The following is a 21,730-nucleotide window of genomic DNA, read 5'->3' as shown; positions in this document are numbered from 1 at the left end:
ATACACCTGTCAAAAATCATTAAAAGGGACGGAAATAACAAACCATGCAGGTACATGTTGATCACATTGCTGTTTGGAGATGCGGTGGGATTATCACCTTGCCGATACTGTGGAAGCACTCGCTCTCACTGAACTTGTCCTTCATTTTGCGGGCACATTCTTTAGACTGCTCAAAACAGCGCATGGCGCGCGAGTGCTGCCCGTTTCGGAAGTGAATGCTGCCCAGGTTGAAGTTGGCACGATACAGATCCTCTAGGAGGTTGTTTTTCCTAGAAGAAAAGACGTCAGATATAAAAAAAAATGGTTTTGTACCAAGACAGACGTAATGAGTTCTCTCTCAACTACAATATTTTGGTTAATTAATCAACTTTATTTCAGACCCAGATCCATAACACAATAAAAAACACGTTATAAAGTGTTGGTTAAGTGTTGAAACTCAGTATTGTATTCATTTGTAAAAATGTAATTAAAAGTTTTATAACATTCTTAACCTAAAAAACAAGGTTGCCCTTATAATGTTGCATGTAAATATTTAAGGTCCCTCGGTAGTCAGTAATTAATTATATATCTTGAAACTCATCTTTGATCACCAAAATGACATATTTAAAAGTTTTTCACTGTGAAAAATTTCTTCATGCTTTTAAATAGCTTGAATTTAACTCTACACCCTTGCTTCATTTAGTATACGCAGATCTATGAATATGCTAATTAGCCCATCTCCACTCAGTCCCGCCAGCTCAGAGATGGTATTGCTCTTTACAATGTCGGACACATAACGGCAATTAATATGATTAGCCTTTTGCTTGACTACATTATCAAACAGCTAATAATGTTTTGCTAATGTTACACAAACCATGTTCCCGTTCGCCATCTCAGAGGCTCACAGCTACCTTCTAAAAATGAGTATCCTTAGAAACGCTTTGAACAACTCAGAACGTCAGTGGAGAAAGGCATATGCATTGTTTATAGACAAAGTTTTCTTACTCTGCGATGTAGATGCTCTGTCGTATGAGGTCACTGCAGCGTTGCGGTTCCTTCATGCCATCATACACACAGCCCAGATTCAGCAGGAGACGGGCCTTCATCTCACTGAGCTCTCGCGACGACACTGTACCTGCAGAAACAGAGACAAACCACAGGTTATACAGTATACATACAATGTTTTCTTTTTTTAGGAAACATGGCAGATTATCACATTTCTAGTAGAATGTCATTCTGAGCAGGTTGACCATGTCATTTTGAATATCTAAAATCATTTTTTAACCTTCTAGGCGCTCATCTACAATGGCCAAACTCTTCATGAACGCATCTTCAGCATGCTTCAAGCTGTCCCGTGAATGGTCCGAGTCAAAGAGGAAGAGGTATGTTCTTCCAATAGTGGCCAGTGCCCTCTGCTCCTCTGCTGCATCATGCACAGATCGAGCCAGATTCAGATGAAGCCTCTGGTGCTGAGAGAGAGAGAGAGAGAGAGAGAGAGAGAGAGAGAGAGAGAGAGAGAGAGAGAGAGAGAGAGAGAGAGAGAGAGAGAGAGAGTGTGAATGACTGCACTCCATGCACTGACTACTCTTCTAGCTAGTATGTATTTGCAAACCTTCAGAGCAGCTTCAATGTTCCCCAGTTCTGCATAGCACTCTCCAATCTTCCTATTGGCTACAGCAGATCCAATCACATCATGCAAAATCTCAGACAGCGCCAATTCCTGCCGATGCTCCTCAATAGCAGCTCGATAGTCACCTAGAAGAAACAAGTGCCAGACTGATTATAACATAATACATTCATTCAATGAACATCTGTCACAATAATGGTCCTCATAATCATAATGACAGCTCAGAGAGCAAACCTTCTAGGGTTTGTACCTACAGCTTTGAGTCCAGACTAATCCACTTTTATTCTAAAGTCTCCTAAGGGCTTCAGTGTCTGTTTTACCTGTTTTAGCGTAAACTTCCCCCAGCTGATTGCACAGACTGGCTTCCTCTTTCAGGTTATTGCCGCTCTGGGCTTTACTCTTGGCCTTCTGTAGTACTGCAAACACATGAAATTAATAATGATAGTTATTAATGACTCTGTATTAAATGCATGTGTGTATGTGTAAAAACAGTCTATACTACATCATAATTTAAGTTTAATTCATAAGTTTAAATAAATAACTAATATTATATATATATATATATATATATTAGGGCTGTCAAATGATTAATCGCATCCAAAATAAAAGTTTGTGTTTACATAATATATGTGTGTGTATGGAGTATAATTATTTTCTATATATAAAAACACACACATGCATATATATTTAAGAAAAATGTGTTATTTATATATAAAATATTTATATATAATATAAATATATATACACAGTATATACATGCAAATATTTCTTAAATATATACATGCATGTGTGTGTATTTATATATAGAAAATAATTATACACCGTACACACACATATATTATGTAAAAACAAACTTTTATTTTGGATGTGATTAATCGCGATTAATCATTTGACAGCCCTAATATATATGTATATATATATATATATATATATATATATATATATATATATATATGCATCTTGTATTACATATCATATGTTAAACTAACATTATACTAAACTATAATTATTAAAATAAACAAATAAATAATAAATAACTATATATTATAGTAAGTGTATATACATACACACACACACACACACACACACACACACACACACACACACACACACATATATATATATATATATATATATATATATATATATTAAACTCTAGTACATATATCACAAGTCATTACATTAAAGAAATATATGTACAAATTGTATACATAACGTTACAAATTTCTAACTGACATGTACATAATGTAAACAAACAAAAAAGCAAACTAATAAATACGTGGATGGTGTGGTTTACATTAAAATACAAATTTTTCATTAGAATTGACTTACATGACAATAAATCACAGATCTTAAAGCAATGGACAGAAATAATATTATTGATGATTTTATAGGTAATAACTTACGCTTGATTTCTTTTGTAACGCTAGACGTCATCCTGTCCATTTACCAGGACCTCTACAGCGGATTACTACAAACTTACGCGCATCTAATGAATAACCAACACTACCCGCTCGCGAACAGCTGTAATACTATAAATCACGTCCTCATTGATTGCTTTATATCGGATTTAAAGCTGATCAATACTTATGATCGTCTATTTTCATTGATGTGTTGATTCTTTCAAAGCGGCGCGCCAAAGTTCACGGTACGGAAACATTGAGAGACGCTGATTGGCTACTGCGGGTGACGTCAGGAGTCTCCCACAATTCTCTTTCTGAAAATGTCCAAACCGAGAGGCCATCTTGATAAGGACATTGTCATTCAGTTTTTTTTTTCAGTTAAATGTTTATTAAAAAGCAAAATAGGCCGATGAATTACACGTGTAAGGTAAGAAATCTGTTCTTTCCTTTTATTCTGATTACCAGTTCTCAACAATATTTATTGAATATCATAAAATACTTAAACCAAGTTTATTTGAGAGGAACAGTTGTTACTATTATCAATTAATGGGACTAAAGTGTCGATACTCATGTATTTCATTTTCCTTTTTCTTAGAAGTGTTTTTATGATTATAAAATCATGTTTTTAACATTATTTACATTAAACGTATATAAATTACAAATAAAATTACACTGGGCTTGCAAAATTATACCGGTTCTAGACCTACAAGTACAGTAGTGTTCAAAAGTGATGTCCGGAGGGAATATTTGCACAATATTGGCTTTTAATGACACTTCAGGCTCCATTAAATAATCAAAATATGAGGAGTATGTTATTGGGAAGAAGAATACACTAAACTTGGTTAAGGTATTAAAATGACAAAATTATTTGACAAGAAAGGCTAACTCCTGCATATAATTAAATATGTTTTTTATTGAATTATGGAAAAAAGGCATAGAAAAACAAAAAAGCTCACAGGGGGGAAAAAAGCATATATTGACTACAATGTAATAAGTAATTAATATTTTGTTGGTTCTCCCTTTGTTTTTGATTTCAGCAGCCATTCTCCTGGGTATTGGCTCACCAAACTTTGCCATGCTTAACTTTTTTTCTGTCCTCCTTAAGTTCTTCCCAAAGTTGAGCTTCATCGAATAACCTGCATGACTTGTAATTTTTGTAATTTCCTAAAGGTTTTCAATGGCTTTAAGGCTTCAAAAAGCTGAGCATGGACACTTTCATTGCGTGCAACTTTGTTCATGCGCTGTGTTTGAGATCGTTATAAAGTTGGAAAATACACATTTGATCTCCACTATTTGGTTATATTGTGTTCAGCAGATATTGGTCCATTTTCAAAGTGCCAGCAACTTTGTAGATCCTGCCAACACATGCGTCCCCAATAAAATATTAAAGAAGACAATTTACCTAGGACATCACTTTGTAAACAGTTGTTTCAGTTATGAAAAAACACGACACTGACTTTGAACAGATTTGAAATTTATTGAAGACTTTTAAAAGCCAAGCCATCCCAAATGTTCACAATACTGTATCTGGATAATCACCTGTTGCATTGGCATTTGCTAAATTATTGCACTTTTGTTTAAATTGAAAACCTGCATTCTTTTAAAATTTAAATAAAAATCAAGAGCTTATTTATGCACCAGAAACAGAAAAGCCTGTGAGTGTACCTTCCAATAAAAAGTGTGTAAAACAAAACCACGTTCACATTTTGTACATATCACCCATTAGCAATAAATATCAGCTCTACAAACAACTGTACAGTTTGTTTATTCTCATAATGATTTCAATAAAGAAAAAAAGAAATCATCTAGTTAGAGTCTGTCAACTCTTGTAGGAAGTCTAGCACAATTGGAGCATAAGAAAGGCACTGCTGGTGAGGGTTATAGTTCACATTTTTATACCAGGTCACTTTCCAAAACTAGCTGAAACCTTTTTTATAACATTGTGTAAAAGCCTGATTGTTTTAACTCCAAACTGCCGCATGCTTGGCATTAATGAGGCCAGGAAGCTAAAGAGTCCTTGCTCAAACCAGTTGGATTTGATTCTCAAGATGACGATCTTGCTTCATCACTTCCTGTGGGAGGGTTTAGCTGATCCAGCAGCTCCAGGAAAAGGGAAACCCGCTGGGTGAGCGGGACGGACTTTTCAGCCCGTAGAAGGCAAGAATATACGTTCTTGTAGATCTTCACCTGCTCCTCTTCTTTACCACTGCATATGAAAAGACACAACCATCACACACAGAATTGATTATTTCTATTTATTTCTGTATGATCTGTTGCGGTAATTTTATCATTGACTAAAAAAAATTATAAAGAATTGAAAAAACAAATTTACATTACTTGGAATAAATTAAATGATCAGAAATTAAATATTTAAAACTTCTTTTATTTCAGTTAGTTCCAAAGGAAAAAGTTCTTATAAGTACTGAAATGACTAAAACTGAAATAATTTTTTTTTTAATAAATTAAACAGACATAAAAAAAACCTAATAAAAATGACTAAACACAAATTACTAAATAAGTAATATTAAAAACTAATTCAAAATATTAACAGACACTAAGATAGTAATGATAATAAAACAACACTGATCTGTAGCATAAATTGAGATGGAATATGGTACTTCCTTAAGTATATTGCTGGAGTATGTATCTTTCTGTATCCCTCACCTGAGTTTACGTTTACTTGCAGTGCTGAGTTTAATCAGTTGCAGCAACAGGAAGGAGAAACTGGGCTCGAAGACACCAATTAACTTCACAACCTCTTCTGTGTTCAGCTCAGAGGAGGAAGAGCTGTCTGAAGCCTCATGGAGTTCTTCAGGTTTGTCAGAGTCCTCTGCCGTCAATATCTGACAACATACGTCACACAAGAGTGGAAAGAGAACAATTATTATTATTTATAATAAAAATTATAATTGTTATACAAATGAAAATCTTAAAATAATAATAATGTTAATAAAATACACATTTATCCAAAGGGAATTACAAATAATAGTAAATATAATAATCATTAATTAATAATAATTAGGGCTGTCAAAAGATTAATTGCGATTAATCGCATCCAAAATAAAAGTTTGTGTTTGCATAATATATGTGTGTGTACTGTGTATAATTAAATTTGTATATATAAATACACACACATGCATGTATATATTTAAGAAATATTTGCATACATATACTGTATATAAATTTATATAGTTTATATTATATATAAATATAATTTATATATATATATATATATAAATAACACATTTTTCTTAAATATATACATGCATGTGTGTGTATTTATATATACAAATTTAATTATACACAGTACACACACATATATTATTAAAAACAAACTTTTATTTTGGATGCGATTAATCGCGATTAATCTTTTGACAGCCCTAATAATAATAATTAAAAACAATCTTAATATAATGCACTTTCATCTAAGGGACTTACAAATGAAAAATTATTATTGTTATTTTAGTAATGATAATAAATATTAACAATCTTCAAGTAATAATCTTAATATTAAACACTTATCTAATGAACTTACAAAGAAATGATTATTATTAATAAATATATACATATATATAGCCCTATTAATAGGGTTGTTAAGCGATGTGTAAATTACATGATGTGTCGATTAATTAATCAAATTAATTGCAAATTAATCATACATCAATTTTGGAAATTGATTAAATTACTCCCCAAAACTCATTATTGTGTTAGACGATAAAAGCATTGATTAGACATTAGAAAAAGTAGCTTTAGAAAGAAAGATTTTGATTCAACATAGATTTTATTACACATAAACTAAACCATAATAGTAATTAACCATCTTAATATCAGAAACTTTTATCCATGTATTTCCAAATTAGTAATAATACTAACAATAATGTGTGTTTATGTTTGTGTATATACTTTTTCCTGTTGCTCCAGCAGCTCTTTATGAATGAGTTTGAATGCGTGACGTGTTTCACTCATGATCTCCAGAGCTCCCGTCAAAGTCTTCAGCTTCACGGCGCTGCTGTTCTGACCTGGAACACACACACACACACACACACACACACACACACACACACACAAGAGAACATCCAGTCTGAGGTTCGACCTCTTATGGCTGATATTTCCTGCAGTGTGCGCTTCTTACCCGCCATGGTGAACTCAGCGAAGGCCACTCTCTCCAGAAGTGTGCGGAGCAGCTCACACGGAGCGTCACTCAGACTCACAAAGAGCCGCACAGCCTTACTGTAATGCTGCTCTGCCAGAGCTTTGTGCTGTTTACGAACGCTTTCGTCTCCAACCTGAGAGACAGAGAGAGAAATGGGAGGAACGGTCCATGTGGGAACAAGTTAAAGGAGACATATCATGCTTTTAAATCGTTCCTTTTTACATATAAATCATACATTTGTAGTCTATATAAAGCGGAACTGCAATGCTTGGGTCTGAATTCCTCATTATTATAGCTCCACAGGCCCCTTTTCTACCCCTTTTCTGATGTGCGTCTGAGAGCAACTCGTTTTGGTGCGGTCTCTTTAATACAATTGAGACACTTCATACCCCGCCCCCTCTCCAGGATGCAGCGGTGACACTCGGTTCAACTCCACCCCGTTCGGCCATTTTTGTAGTTTGATAGCAGAGATACGATTATCTAGCGGCACAGAAACTTTTTATTCACACGTTATTAACAAAATGTCAACAACGGAAGACTTGTCCAGCCAGCCTTACATGTTCGAGCCAGAGTCGGAGCCGGAGCGAGATGAAAATGAAGACGACGAACCTGCAGAACAACGTCTTCATATGGATGTATCGCAATGGTGTGTTACTGTATTTACACATGAAACTTTGGTCTTCCGACCTTTTACCACCGTGTCGATTTATTTTGATTAATATGTGCGAGGGAGAGAGAGCAAGACAGCGCCTAGTTTGGAGACGGTGTCTTGTTTACATTTTCGCCTGGCTCCGAAGAGAGAAAGAGTGCGCGCGCGACCGGGTCTCTCTCTGCTCGTTCTTTCAGTTAAACATGCGCGGCAGTTCATCTACATTAGACGGTGTAATGAAGCGTGTGGGTTACTACATCCAACAACCGAACATTTTAACTTACCCTCTCGTAACTTCTGCATCTTTTAGCTTGGACTACAAAATTGCAGCGAGAAATAAAAATGGCGGATTGCTCGAAGTGTTGGGCTGGAAGTCAATGTCCTTATTTGGCAGTTCCGCTGCAAATACTGTGACGTAATAGTTCACAAAACGTCATAGATAACAGAAAAATCGGAAAAGGTTGAAAAAAACAGAATATAAAGATATCAACGAAGCAGCTGAATAGAATAATTTCAACTTTTCTGTACTTCTAAACACTCCAAATATACAACAAAATGCATTTAAGGGCTAAAAAAGTGGATTTAGCATGATATGTCCCCTTTAAGGCTTATTGTGTGCTGAAGACCCGTGATTGATGATGATGATGTACCTGGTTGCGGTAGCAGCTGTGGTACATTGAAGCCAGTCTATGGTGGATGGTGGCTGCTCTGTACTGGTAGAGCGGCTGGCGAGCGGACTCCGTGTGCAGGTCGCAGTACCTCAGAGACTTCATCATGGTCTCTGTGACTTCCCTCTCGATCTGAAACGCATTACTCTCATGTCAAGTGGATTTCATTATTTCTTCACAGCAGTGTGTACAGACTAAATAATGTGTGTGTGTTCTACCTGTTCCTGTGCTTTACGGGATAGCGGAGCGTAGTCCTGGAGGAGTGTGGCCAATGTGAAATAGGTAGTAGAGAGTTCCCAGTTCACAGAGTCCCAGACGGCTGAGTGACTCTCCCTGCAGCTCAGAGACTTCAGCGCCCTCTGGTAATAATCTATCGCCTATTGAGGGACACAGAGAGAGAGATTCCTTCTTAAAAATGTTCCTTGTCTTATTGTGGATGATTTATTACATTTACATTAATTCATTTAGCAGACATGTTTATTATTTAAAGGTACTTATTAATGATAATAATAATAGCAATAATTATCAACATAATTATTATTATTTATATTATTATTCTTAATATAAGACATTTTTATCCAAGTGATGTACAAAGGAGAAATTATTATAATTATTATTATTAACAATCTTAAGATAAGACACTTATATTCACTTTTTATCCATCTACAAGATAAATTATTAATAATTTTCATTTGTAGGTGGATGAAAGTAGATAAGTGTCTTATATTACGATTAATATGTATTATTAGCATTACTATTATAATATTTTATTAACAAACTTAATATAATAATCTTAACATATTACATTTATTCAAGGGATATACAAACAAGAAGTTTTTATTATTGTTAATAATAATAAAATAAATATGAACAATCTTAATATAATATAAGACACCTGTATCCACTTTTTATCCATCTACAAGATAAATTATTTTTAATAATATGTAGATGGATAAAAAGTATATGAAAGTTGTATGTAAATAAGCTAAAAGAATTATGATTATTATATTAAGATTGTTAATTTTTAATAGTATTTATATTATTATAATTATTATAATTTTTTACTAAATATCTTAATATATTAATCTTATTATAAGACACTTGTATCCACTTGTTTTTCATGTACAAAATCAATTATTATTAGTATTATTATTATTGATTATATGTTATTTTATATATATATATATATATTTATTTATTTATTTATTTATTTATATAAAATATACACACACACACACACACACACATATATATATATATATATATAAAATTTGTTTTTGTTTTTTTTACAATAGGCAAATCATATCATTCATTGCAGAAGCCGTCTCATGCTGTCTTTAAGCCAACATCTGAATAAGGCTGTATGCATGTCTAACCTTGTTGTAGTAGAGAGCCTCTTCAGGTGAGAACTCCCCGCGTCTTTGCTCTGATGTCACGACGCAGTGAGCCTGAGCGCAGATACGCATGAGTCGGCCGATGTTACACAGCAGCAGGGCGGTGTTTATGGAGTCTGAAATCATATTAAAATCCTGCATGCCCTTCTCAAAACATGAAAAACTCTTCTTCCACAGCTCCTGCTCGGCCACGCTCACACTCCTGCGCACTGGAGGAAGAAAAAGCTCTAATTCACACACAACTCTCGGTCAAACGTTTGTTATTTAAATCTAACAGCAAACAAAGAAGCATTCACCTCCTTCTTTCTCTGCCTGCATGGCTGCGGCCTGGTTCATGTAGAAGACGCCTATCTCGTTGCGGATGTTACCAAGCCGTTTCAGAACCTGACCCAGCTGCTCCTGTCCCAGGTCCTTCAGAACTCCTGAGGTCAAAAGGTCATGGGCGGCCTCATAACACTTGCTGCTGACGATCAGCTGGTACTCTGGGTCTGGGGCCAGATCAGTGGCCATGCTAAAGGCTGAGAGAGGAAAGAGAAGTTTCAGGTCAGTTAATGTCAATATTCAAATATTACAGACAATAACACTGTCTCTTCCAGGAGTTTCAGTATCCCATCCACCCCCCCGGGCACAGTGAAATCTCATTGTTCCAAAATCCCGCTTCACATTAATAACCATTCCATTAATAACAGCAGCTGTAATTAGAATTCACAGCATATTATGATCTTTTCAGTGTGTGATCTAGCGTTCAGACCTTGACAGGAGCTCTCGCGGTGCAGGCAGTGGAGGATCTCCTGGTCTTCTTTAGTCTGGTAGCTGTACTCCTCCAGATACGCGGCTCTGTTTGAGGCATTCTGGGCCAACATGAGCTGAACATCTCCACATAGAGACAGACACTGACAGTGGAACAGAAGCACCTGGGGGTGGAGACAACCACTGATGGAGCAGTACGCGTCTACAGAGAGAGAAAACGTATATAGATCAGGTTTGAACGGCTCTAGATAAGCTGCTTAATTACACTCTTTAAAATATATTTAAAGGTTTAAAGAGAACATATGCACATGCATAGCCTATACACTACCATTCAAAAGTTTGGGGTCGCTAAGGTCGCAGTAAAAACAGTAATATTGTTAAATATTATTACAATTTAAAATAAAAGTTTTCTACTTGAGTATATTTCAAAATGTAATTTATTCCTGTGATGCAGGTTTCTGACAGTACTGAGAGCCGCATGTTCTTACCGTGGCACTGCAGAGCCAGTTTGATGTAGCGCAGTGCCCGGCCGTGCTTCAGCAGGTTGCTTGCAGCATCTGACAGGACGTAGTACGCTCTAGACGCTTTCAGGAACAGCTGCTGTTTTATTCGATGCTGCCATGTGCCCGGTAACATCCCGGAGCGTGTCGGCATCTTCAGTTCCTTGTTACACGGGCCGACTGTGTAACCAAGATGACGAGTAATTCCGTAAGTGATCAATCAGTGGAAAATAATTGAGTTTCTGAATTGATGAAGGGATGGGATGGGATTACTGACCTCTGTCCAGCAGTAGAGCAATCTCTTTCTCCACGTCTCCAGCTCCATTCTGACTTCTCTCCTCATATTTTAGAGGGATGGGCGTGCTGGGGTCGGCCGCAGGAAGGTCACTCTCTTTCTTTATGCTGTTGTCCACTGCTTTTAAACCCTACACACAGAAATGCAAAGTTTTACTTTGACAGACAGCAAGACAGACAGCAAGACAGAAAGACAGAACAATAAATAGAACGATAGACAGACAAATATATGCATCAAATGATGGACAGAATGATAGAAAGAATGGCAGACAGACACATACATACATACATGCATACGTACATACAATGGTAGACAGCAAAGCAGATAGAAAGATAGATAGATGGACGGACAGACAAAAACAGAACAGAATGATCAACAGAACAATAGATAGAAAGATAGACAGATTGATAGATGACAAATAGATAGATCAAATGAAAAACAGAATGATAGATTGAATGGTAGACAGAGATAGCACAACAAACAGACAGACAGATACATACAATGGTGCAGATAGATAGATAGATAGATAGATAGATAGATAGATAGATAGATAGATAGATAGATAGATAGACAGTCATAGACATCCAGACAGAAAGTACTTCACAATGGTAGTGAACAAAGTTCCATTCACTGTCCATGGAACTGAAAAAAGAAAATGCGCATGAAAGAAAATGAAAACAAATATTAATCTAGTGTTCTCACTTTCAGAATGTAGCTGAGAACCAGTCGGCACTTCTCCTCCTTGTCTTGTGACACAGGAAATGCACAGTTGGGCTGGAAGGGAAGAGGAGTGTGGAGTCAGAACATTGTTAACATAATGCTGATGTAAATTCATTAAGCAAATTTGTGCAAGGTGTAAAATGACCCTAAATGTTTAAACTTCTAATCTTCAGACAGCTTATATTCCATAATATCTAACCACAAAAAGATCTCCTACTCTGATCTGATGTGTGCTCTTGTATTTCTCTGGAACTGACAGCTCCCAGACAGACTTGATGACGGCCACAGCTTTAGAGTCGTCCTGTGGCTCAGAGGAGGTCCTGTAGGAGCAGCTCTCGTCTTCATCATCATCATCATCATCATCATCCTCCTCCTCCTCCTCCTCTTCATCACTGTAGCTGTCTTCAGATCCCCCGCCCCTCAGTGACTCCCCGTTCCCCTCGTCTTCACTCACATCGTCCAGCTGGAACAGCTCCGCCAGCATGTAGTGAGCGGACGCGATGATCTACACCAGCAAACAGAAGGAAACGGTCAGACATCATGCACAGCGACACAGGAAATATAATGAAGCTTCATACCTGTGGATGTCTCTCCTCATCCAGCAGTTTAGCACAGTTGAGCAACAGAGTCCGGATGGTCCCATAGTTCTTCCTGTTTTGACTCTTCTTTAGCATCATGTTGCTGGCCACTCTGTTGTAAAAAACACCAGATTCCTCTCTGATACTGACTGGGAAAATTAGGCAATGGAAACGGAATATGAGAGAAGTAGAAATGAAGGTAAATCATACTTGTATAGAAGCACCGCAACAGGAAGCGTGAAGGGATTCTGGCATTTCTCTTCTGCCGCCTCCTCACACAGAGTAGTGAGGTCATACAGCTTCACAATGTCACTTCCGCTAGCTGGATGGAGAAACAGACAGGCGTATATATACATTGTTTATATTGTTTATTTATTGTTAACCATCTATATATGCACATACACATACATATATATATATATATATATATACATATATACATACATACACACACACATATATATATATAATATATATATATAACATAGGCCACCCACCCTTAAAGAGCCAGTACGTGTGTCCTTCTTTGGTACAGTTGGATTTCAGGAATGACAGGATATTCTGTGCAATGTCTTTCACAACCCGCGTTGAGAACGTTGAATTTTCCAAATCTGGGATGTCCTCTGTCTTTATCATTTCATATTTCTATAAACGAGAGTTGAACCATTAGGAAAATGAACATTAGTGTACATCAATATGTGCAAAACTAACGATGGATTTAATAATCAGCAAATCATCTTACCTGCACAATGCCATTGACGTGAAAGCACATGACCAGCTCCGGTACATTACACATCAAATTATCCAGCCAGTAATCAATTCCTGTGAGAACGTTGATTGGTTTGTTGTTGTCCCTGTTAAGACAAAGCGAAATCAGGATATTTAATAAAAGTATTAAAGAAACTGAAGAAAATCTTACTGAATAACTTGTGAACGGTAGTGTATATGGAGGGTTTAGCATTGAAATGTAATTCATTTGTAAATAATTCATAACCAGATAAATATATCCTAAAAATATATGAGATGACACAAAAAAAAACATATCTAGGACACTAACCTGAGCCGTAAACTGACTGCTGGGTAGCGACCACCTCCAAATATTGGCATATTTGATCCCACAAGCATGTGGATGTCCTCAAATGTCCATAAAATATTCCGGACAAAGTCATTCTTCAAACCCTGAGAGAGAAAAATGTCAGTTCAAAATACAAATAGATATATATTGTGCTGTACAATGTAATTGTGATTTACTTTTATCAATTGAGTAAAAAAACATAATATATAAAGTAAAGAATTTTTAAAAAGTATATGCATTTAGTAAAAGTGAAATTAAATGTTTACAAAAAAAAGTAAATATGGGAATAATGAACCTGTGAAGTGTGATGTAAATAGGAGGAGTAGATTTTTTTCAGCATTTTTCAACAGTGTCATTAAGGCACAATTTGTGGGTCCACGATTTGAAATACACGATTTGATACCATTACCTGACTGTTTTCTCCTTCATTGAATAGCGTGGGTAGATTCTGTTCTTTAGGAACTGAAGACACATGACCTAAAGTATATGTATCCACCTGCTCCTGAAAGACACGAGTGGACAGGACGATTCAGCCTCAAACACACTGATGACACATGACATGAGACGTAGAGGAAAGGCTGCCCGAACCTCCTTGGGTATCGCAGACTCCTCTGAATCAGTAGTGGAACTGTTGAAGGTGGCGGGCCAAGACGGTCCATCAGCCGCCGTCCCACAGCCCTCCTCTGCCGCCTGATCTGTATCTGATGGCACAGGCACCGCAGTCCCATCACTGTTAATGCTGAAACACAGGAGAGTACCGTGGGTGTAAGTCATGGAAATCAGTGCTTTCATGAGATGATAACCGTGTAAAGTCAGTTCCCAACCTGTAATAGAGAAACTTTGATAGGATGGCTTTCTCATTCCAGTGCTCTTTACTTTTTTTCTTTCTCTGCCACTTTTGGTCAATGAGACGCTGGTAAAACTCCTTCAGCCACGTCCAGTCACCAGTCTACAGGGCGGTTGCAATGTTAGTTTTATTTTATAGAAGTCTTCTTAGGATGGCATAAACACTCTTGTCATGAACAGGATAACTAAATGTTTTACTAATATATAATTCAGTATTAGCTTTAGGGTTTGGGGAATTGCCACCAGGTGATGCATTTAGAGGCTCCTGAACAAAAAAATAGTACGGTAGAGAGAAATAATGTGACTATTTCTGGTTACCTGTGATGACCTCATAAAGAGTTCCTGAATGTCCAGTTCATCTAGCAGGAGAGTGCTGCCCACTCTGTGCACAGCCATACTGACATGAGACTTACTGTAGGGGATCTTCAGCAACTTCTTGATGTTCTGTGAAACAAATAAAAATTAAAAAAAATATTTTGTTAAATTAATACATTTATCAATAAATCAATACATTGATCAAAAATATAGTAAAAGTAAAAAAAGTGAAATATTTCTACAATTTAAAATGATTTGTTTAAAATGTGATTTATTCCTGTGATGCAAAGCTGAATTTTCAGCATCATTACTCCAGTCTTCAGTGTCACATGATCCTTCAGAAATCATTCTAATATGATGATTTGGTGCTCAAGAAACTATTATTATTATCAATGTTGACAACAGCTGTGCTGCTTAATGTTTTTGTGGAAACCGTGATTTAAAAAATTCAGGAGTCTTTCATGAACAGAAAATCTTCTGTAACATTATAAATGTCTTTACTGTCACTATTGATCAATTTAATGCATCCTTGCTGAACAAAGTATTAATTATTTCTTTCATTAAAAAAAATAGTACAACTTGGCCACAAATTATTAAATCGAGGGAACAAATTATTACACTGTGTGAGTGAAAAAAACGAGAGAATGAATTCTTAATTTGTGACTACTATATGTATGTATATATACACTCACCTAAAGGATTATTAGGAACACCATACTAATACTGTGTTTGACCCCCTTTCGCCTTCAGAACTGCCTTAATTCTACGTGGCATTGATTCAACAAGGTGCTGAAAGCATTCTTTAGAAATGTTGGCCCATATTGATAGGATAGCATCTTGCAGTTGATGGAGATTTGTGGGATGCACATCCAGGGCACGAAGCTCCCGTTCCACCACATCCCAAAGATGCTCTATTGGGTTGAGATCTGGTGACTGTGGGGGCCATTTTAGTACAGTGAACTCATTGTCATGTTCAAGAAACCAATTTGAAATGATTCGAGCTTTGTGACATGGTGCATTATCCTGCTGGAAGTAGCCATCAGAGGATGGGTACATGGTGGTCATAAAGGGATGGACATGGTCAGAAACAATGCTCAGGTAGGCCGTGGCATTTAAACGATGCCCAATTGGCACTAAGGGGCCTAAAGTGTGCCAAGAAAACATCCCCCACACCATTACACCACCACCACCACCAGCCTGCACAGTGGTAACAAGGCATGATGGATCCATGTTCTCATTCTGTTTACGCCAAATTCTGACTCTACCATCTGAATGTCTCAACAGAAATCGAGACTCATCAGACCAGGCAACATTTTTCCAGTCTTCAACTGTCCAATTTTGGTGAGCTCCTGCAAATTGTAGCCTCTTTTTCCTATTTGTAGTGGAGATAAGTGGTACCCGGTGGGGTCTTCTGCTGTTGTAGCCCATCCGCCTCAAGGTTGTGCGTGTTGTGGCTTCACAAATGCTTTGCTGCATACCTCGGTTGTAATGAGTGGTTATTTCAGTCAAAGTTGCTCTTCTATCAGCTTGAATCAGTCGGCTCATTCTCCTCTGACCTCTAGCATCAACAAGGCATTTTCGCCCACAGGACTGCCGCATACTGGATGTTTTTCCCTTTTCACACCATTCTTTGTAAACCCTAGAAATGGTTGTGTGTGAAAATCCCAGTAACTGAGCAGATTGTGAAATACTCAGACCGGCCCGTCTGGCACCAACAACCATGCCACGCTCAAAATTGCTTAAATCACCTTTCTTTCCCATTCTGACATTCAGTTTGGAGTTCAGGAGATTGTCTTGACCAGGACCACACCCCTAAATGCATTGAAGCAACTGCCATGTGATTGGTTGATTAGATAATTGCATTAATGAGAAATTGAACAGGTGTTCCTAATAATCCTTTAGGTGAGTGTATATATATATATATATTTGACTGCATGTCAAGTGTACAGTTACATTGTTAATCATTATACAAAAATATGTAAATTCCATGATCGACCAATCAGAATCAAGAGTTCTAGAAAGCCATTTAATAAGTGAGTTTAATAATTTATTGTTTCATATATAAAAAAAAAACAGTTTGTATTCACAATAAAACAGACTCACTTCTGAATCAGATACAACATCAACATCATCACCTATACAGTCGATGAAGTCATACGCCATCCCAAAACTACAATAAACAAAGAAAACACGAAAAGGCATGGAAAGATCAGCATCACTAACATTTCAATATGCAAACTCGCATTAAATATAAGGTCCTATTTTATATTAAGGCCTGGTTTCACAGACAGGGCTTAGATTGAGCCTGGATTAGGCCTCAATTAGGACATTTAAGTTGCTTTTATAAACGGGCCTTAGAAATAAACATGGTGTAAATCTTGGGACAAAACAATGGCACTGACATATTTTAAGATATCTCAGTACAAGTTGCTTTCAGTTAAAACAGCTTAAACATGCATTTTAGTCTGGGACTATCTTAAGCCTTGTCTGTGCAACCAGGGATAAGTGTCTTTAACTACGTACTAATATTTAAAATAATAATTTGATACAATGCACTTATTGTATGTTTTTTACACTGTACAATACTTGTATCTGTAATTAATTTCCATAATGAAATCTATAATTACACTACTGACCCTTCCCTTACCCCTTAATCAACCCTTAAACCTAAGCATACCACCAAACCTTACCCGTATCTCACCTCAATAGCAGCACAAGTGTCTTTCAATACAACATGGTAGGGATGGCTCGATACCATAATTTTGGTTTCGGTACGGTACCAGAACCTAATACCTCGGTATCGATACTAAATCGATACCACAGGTGACAAATAACCAGCCTCAAAATTTAAGTGAATTGAAACAATTTTATTAAAAAACACTGCTTGAAACTCTGCAGTACTGAATGTGCAAACAAAAAGTATCAAAATGTTAAAATAAATAAATAAATAAAAAACAGTCAGGGAACTTACAGTAGATTAAATTTTGATTTTGAAAAAAAAGAAAGAAAGAAACCTGAAATGATACAATTAAAATAGGTTAATATCTATAATAATTGATTAATATAGAATAATAATAGAATAATGAAATGACTAATTTTTAGCTGTCATGCATTAACAGAGAATTATCAACATTTATTCATCTTGGTTTGATTACTGTTTGGTTTGTGTTTGGGTTCATATTAGTTTAATGCATTGCATATAAAGTAATGTTAACATGCTAAACATGTATTAGTATATTTAAATAATAATTACTGATTGATCTAGATTAATAAATGCTATAATACGGTTAGGTCAGGTTACCTAATGAATGTTGACAAATGTAGCTTAAATGTAAAGTGTTACTCTAACATTCATATTAGTAATATCCATATTACTACTATTACTCTAGATTCCTTAGATTCCTCTAGGGGTCGCACTCGCCACAGCAGCAGTGATATGTCATTCATTTTACTATCACTAATACTAAAATTAATATCACTAATCTCTTTATTCATTCAAATTCAATTAATATATGATTGTTTGAAAGTGCAAAAATTATGAGACCTAAACTTCATTGGTTCTAATCTAGCGTGTCATGCAAGCACATTTGAGCTTTCGTGTTTACCGTGTCATATTTAATTGATAAGCTTTTATGTATGTGCGCTATGAATAAAAGTCTAAATTAAAACAGTTGAATGATGGACTCACCTGTCGATCTCTGAACTCTTTGAACAAGTCAGGATGATCAAGTGACAAGTGCTCAACGTTAGCCAGATTTGATGTGTTGCCTCCTGTCGCAAATTTAAAGCAGTGTTTGTAGAGTGGTGCATTGAGGTCTGTTGCTTCACCTTTCTCATTACTTTTGTAGGCAAAGTAATGCTATATTTCGCTCCTACTGCTCTCTTTATTTATTAATTTCGGGCGTGTAGAATGAGCTTCATCTGTTTGATCCATCGTGTTCCTCCGTTGTCACCGTTTGCCGGTTGTGCGTGACCCGCGTCAGTTTGGGTAGCGCACTGCCGCCTAGCGGTGAACTTCGAAACAGCAGCGCATTAAATACCGAATTGAGCAAAATTATGATATTGTACCGTTTGAAATATAATATATACCGGTATTTTTGCAGTACCGGTATACCGCGCATCCCTACAACATGGACAGAATAAGTACATTGTTGCACACCAAAAACTGATTTTTTTAAAGGAACACTCCACCGTTTTTTCATATTAAACTATGTTATTCCCTTAAAGGGATAGTTCACTTTGAAATTAAATTTTGGTATGTTTTAGCTTACCTCAAGGGCATCCAAGATGTAGGTGTCTTTTTTTCCGCAGTAGTTTCAATTTTGATATTTTTAGGTCGAACCGTTCTTGTCTGTCAGTCATATAATGCAGGTCTATGGTCACTATCTCAAAGAGCATGCACAGAGTCCAAATTAAAACAATTCCTCATCGCAAGTACACATTGATGGCCTAAGACACGAAACGAGCGTTTTGTGTGAGAAAATGAACAGTATTTATATCGTTTTTAACTCTTGTACACAGCCACGTCCAAGTGATCTGAGGGCGCGCGCGCATCCTGGTGTGTGACGTGTACGCAGACTGGTGCATAGATATATATACACTAGAATAGATGCCGCCTTGGCTACGGCAGTTCATTGGAACGAATGCCGTAGCCAAGGCGGCATCTATTCTAGTGTATATGTCTATGCACCAGTCTGCGTACACGTCACACACCAGGATGCGCGCGCGCCCTCAGATCACTTGGACGTGGCTGTGTACAAGAGTTAAAAACGATATAAATACTGTTCATTTTCTCACACAAACCGCTCGTTTCGTGTCTTAGGCCATCAATGTGTACTTACGATGGGGAATTGTTTAATTTGGACGATGGGGAATTGTTTTAATTTGGACTCTGTGCATGCTCTTTGAGACAGTGACCACAGACCTGCATTATATGACTGACAGACAAGAACGGTTTGACCTAAAAATATCAAAATTGAAACTACTGCGGAAAAAAAGACACCTACATCTTGGATGCCCTTGAGGTAAGCTAAAACATACCAAAATTTAATTTCAAAGTGAACTATCCCTTTAACTAAGACGAGTTGATACATACCTCTCTCATCTCGTCTCGCTCTGGCGCGTGGCGACACTTTGATAGCATTTAGCTTAGCCCAGTTCATTCATTGGGGAATGAACAGTAAAAAGTCACGCCTGAAAAATCCTCTCCCTCTCACTTCTGTCATTAGAACCAACGTGACTTTTTACTGTGCCGAGTCGAAGTGCTCCCAAGTGCTATTCCACCATACATTATAGTTATCCTTTTTACCCGCTTAGAAAAGCGCCACGTTTTATTTTGTGTCACCATACTTGGTCGTGTAACTACTCGTGTAACTGTATTTAAATAGGGAAAACGTGGAGGTGTTTGGGCGCTTCTAGCTTCATCTCTGTTTGGTCCCTAATGAATGAACTGGGCTAAGCTAAGTGCTATCAAAGTGTCGCCGCGCGCCAGAGCGATTGAGTGCACGCACTGAGACGAGAGAGGTATGTATCAACTCGTCTTAGTTAAGGGAATAACATAGTTTAATATGAAAAAACGGTGGAGTATCCCTTTAAATGTAAGTGCATAGTAGTTAAAGACACTTAATAGTAAGTGTGACCAGAAAACATGTAGCAGTCATACCTGGAGAAGGGTTTGCTTTTCCTGCTGGACCCGAGTACGGTGGTCCCCGCAGGGCCCAGATGAGCGTTCTCTCGCAGCCAGTTTGCTGGTGGCAGCTTGAGGTCGGTCTTCTCCTGCAGTAATGCATAGGAGGTGGGGGGTGGAGCGGCAGAGTACTTCACTACGGCACGACTCTTCACTTCATTGTTGCCCAGACAAACAACCGCCTCCTAGAGAACAAATGACAAAGATTTCAAACATAACTATAAGGTTGCAAGTCACCATTCACCTCAATAGCACTGGACTGATTATGTTACAAACCAGCCACATTTCCATAATAGACAATATGCAAACTACACACACACACACACACACACACGTGATCAGTGCAACTGGACAGTGTGAAATGCAGCAGACTGTCATCTTACTGTGATGACAGTGTTAGATTATGATGTGACAGTAAGTCTGGACCTGTTTGTTGTCTTCAGTGGCAGTGCTGCTGCTGTGATCCTCCTCATGACCGGGATCTGAGTCTGTCTTCTTATCCTGAGAGCTCATATTCACCACACTCATCCATCCAGGACGACGGTTTACACGAAATCAACGTCCAAAATACACAATCGCCGATTCTTTCCCTTATAGACTGTAAATGATCATAAATCTGCTTTACTAAGTGCACACATCACATCCACTACAGCACCACACAGCAGACCATGTTGCTTCTTTCATCAAGTCTCTCGCTGTTTTAGCTTAAATATCGATAACACATTTATACAGAAGTCCGTCAGATTAATCGATAACTCTCAGATCACAAAAAAACTAAAATAAATGATGTTTTCAAGGGAAAAGCTATGTCTGTCACCTGGCAGCTTCTCAGTGATCACTCCAAAGTTACTGTACCTCTCACCCGGAAGTAGACGTGACGTCAGCGAAGCCTCTTTCTAGAAAAGAGTGGAAAGATGTAGAAATGCTCTACAAGAATGTTTTTGACTATAACACTACATATGCCTTTAAACACGGTATTATAAATATGTCATATATTTAGATTATATACGCTATATGTAATAAATATTCATACTACATATCGGTTTATTTGTATTAAACAACACATTTTACGTAAACTTACATATTATTAAA

The 21,730-nt window shown here is 37.0% G+C and overlaps 2 protein-coding genes across 3 annotated transcripts in view; both read right to left on the bottom strand.

Moving 5' to 3' along the window:
• Positions 1-3,247, bottom strand: part of tonsl (tonsoku-like, DNA repair protein) — a 28,123-nt gene extending 24,876 nt beyond the window's left edge. The window contains exons 1-6 of the mRNA XM_079853960.1: positions 3,013-3,247; positions 1,927-2,022; positions 1,592-1,734; positions 1,265-1,448; positions 985-1,114; positions 98-269 (exon numbers count right to left, since the gene is read on the bottom strand). Coding sequence (XP_079710086.1) covers positions 98-269; positions 985-1,114; positions 1,265-1,448; positions 1,592-1,734; positions 1,927-2,022; positions 3,013-3,052 — 765 coding nt within the window. The 5' untranslated portion in view covers positions 3,053-3,247. The remainder of the gene's footprint in view (positions 1-97; positions 270-984; positions 1,115-1,264; positions 1,449-1,591; positions 1,735-1,926; positions 2,023-3,012) is intronic.
• A 1,214-nt stretch (positions 3,248-4,461) lies between these two features.
• Positions 4,462-21,533, bottom strand: edrf1 (erythroid differentiation regulatory factor 1). 2 transcript variants are annotated; one of them, XM_079853961.1, is made up of 26 exons: positions 21,456-21,533; positions 21,065-21,236; positions 20,615-20,823; positions 17,056-17,122; positions 14,956-15,081; positions 14,616-14,740; positions 14,380-14,530; positions 14,201-14,293; positions 13,774-13,895; positions 13,459-13,570; positions 13,214-13,361; positions 12,927-13,038; positions 12,717-12,828; positions 12,356-12,643; positions 12,121-12,192; positions 11,401-11,548; positions 11,112-11,303; positions 10,625-10,825; positions 10,170-10,391; positions 9,856-10,082; positions 8,698-8,856; positions 8,462-8,611; positions 7,142-7,295; positions 6,913-7,028; positions 5,674-5,852; positions 4,462-5,215 (listed from the first exon to the last, which is right to left on the bottom strand). In XM_079853961.1, exons 2-26 carry the CDS (start codon positions 21,164-21,166, stop codon positions 5,053-5,055), a joined length of 3,750 nt encoding a protein of 1,249 aa, XP_079710087.1. In that variant the 5' UTR covers positions 21,167-21,236; positions 21,456-21,533; the 3' UTR covers positions 4,462-5,052. The 2 variants fall into 2 exon arrangements, with proteins under 2 accessions (XP_079710087.1, XP_079710088.1); XM_079853962.1 differs by lacking the exon at positions 21,456-21,533 and having other exon boundaries at positions 21,065-21,429.
• Positions 21,534-21,730: the final 197 nt, after the last annotated feature.

The sequence above is a fragment of the Squalius cephalus genome (genome assembly GCF_949319135.1).
Source record: "Squalius cephalus genome assembly, chromosome: 20".
Lineage (NCBI taxonomy): Eukaryota > Metazoa > Chordata > Actinopteri > Cypriniformes > Leuciscidae > Squalius > Squalius cephalus.
The sequence above is the reverse complement of the archived record's forward strand: the minus strand, read 5'-3'. Positions and strand labels throughout refer to the sequence as shown.

Excerpts from the sequence above, each read along its gene's own strand:
- edrf1 (XM_079853961.1), bottom strand. The coding sequence starts at position 21,166 with ATGAGTGTGGTGAATATGAGCTCTCAGGATAAGAAGACAGACTCAGAT. Across the intron at positions 17,123-20,614 it reads AAAAGCAAACCCTTCTCCAG|TTTTGGGATGGCGTATGACT; the intron begins GTATGACTGCTA and ends TGTTTATTGTAG. Across the intron at positions 11,304-11,400 it reads TGCTCTACTGCTGGACAGAG|TCGGCCCGTGTAACAAGGAA; the intron begins GTCAGTAATCCC and ends TTGGTTACACAG.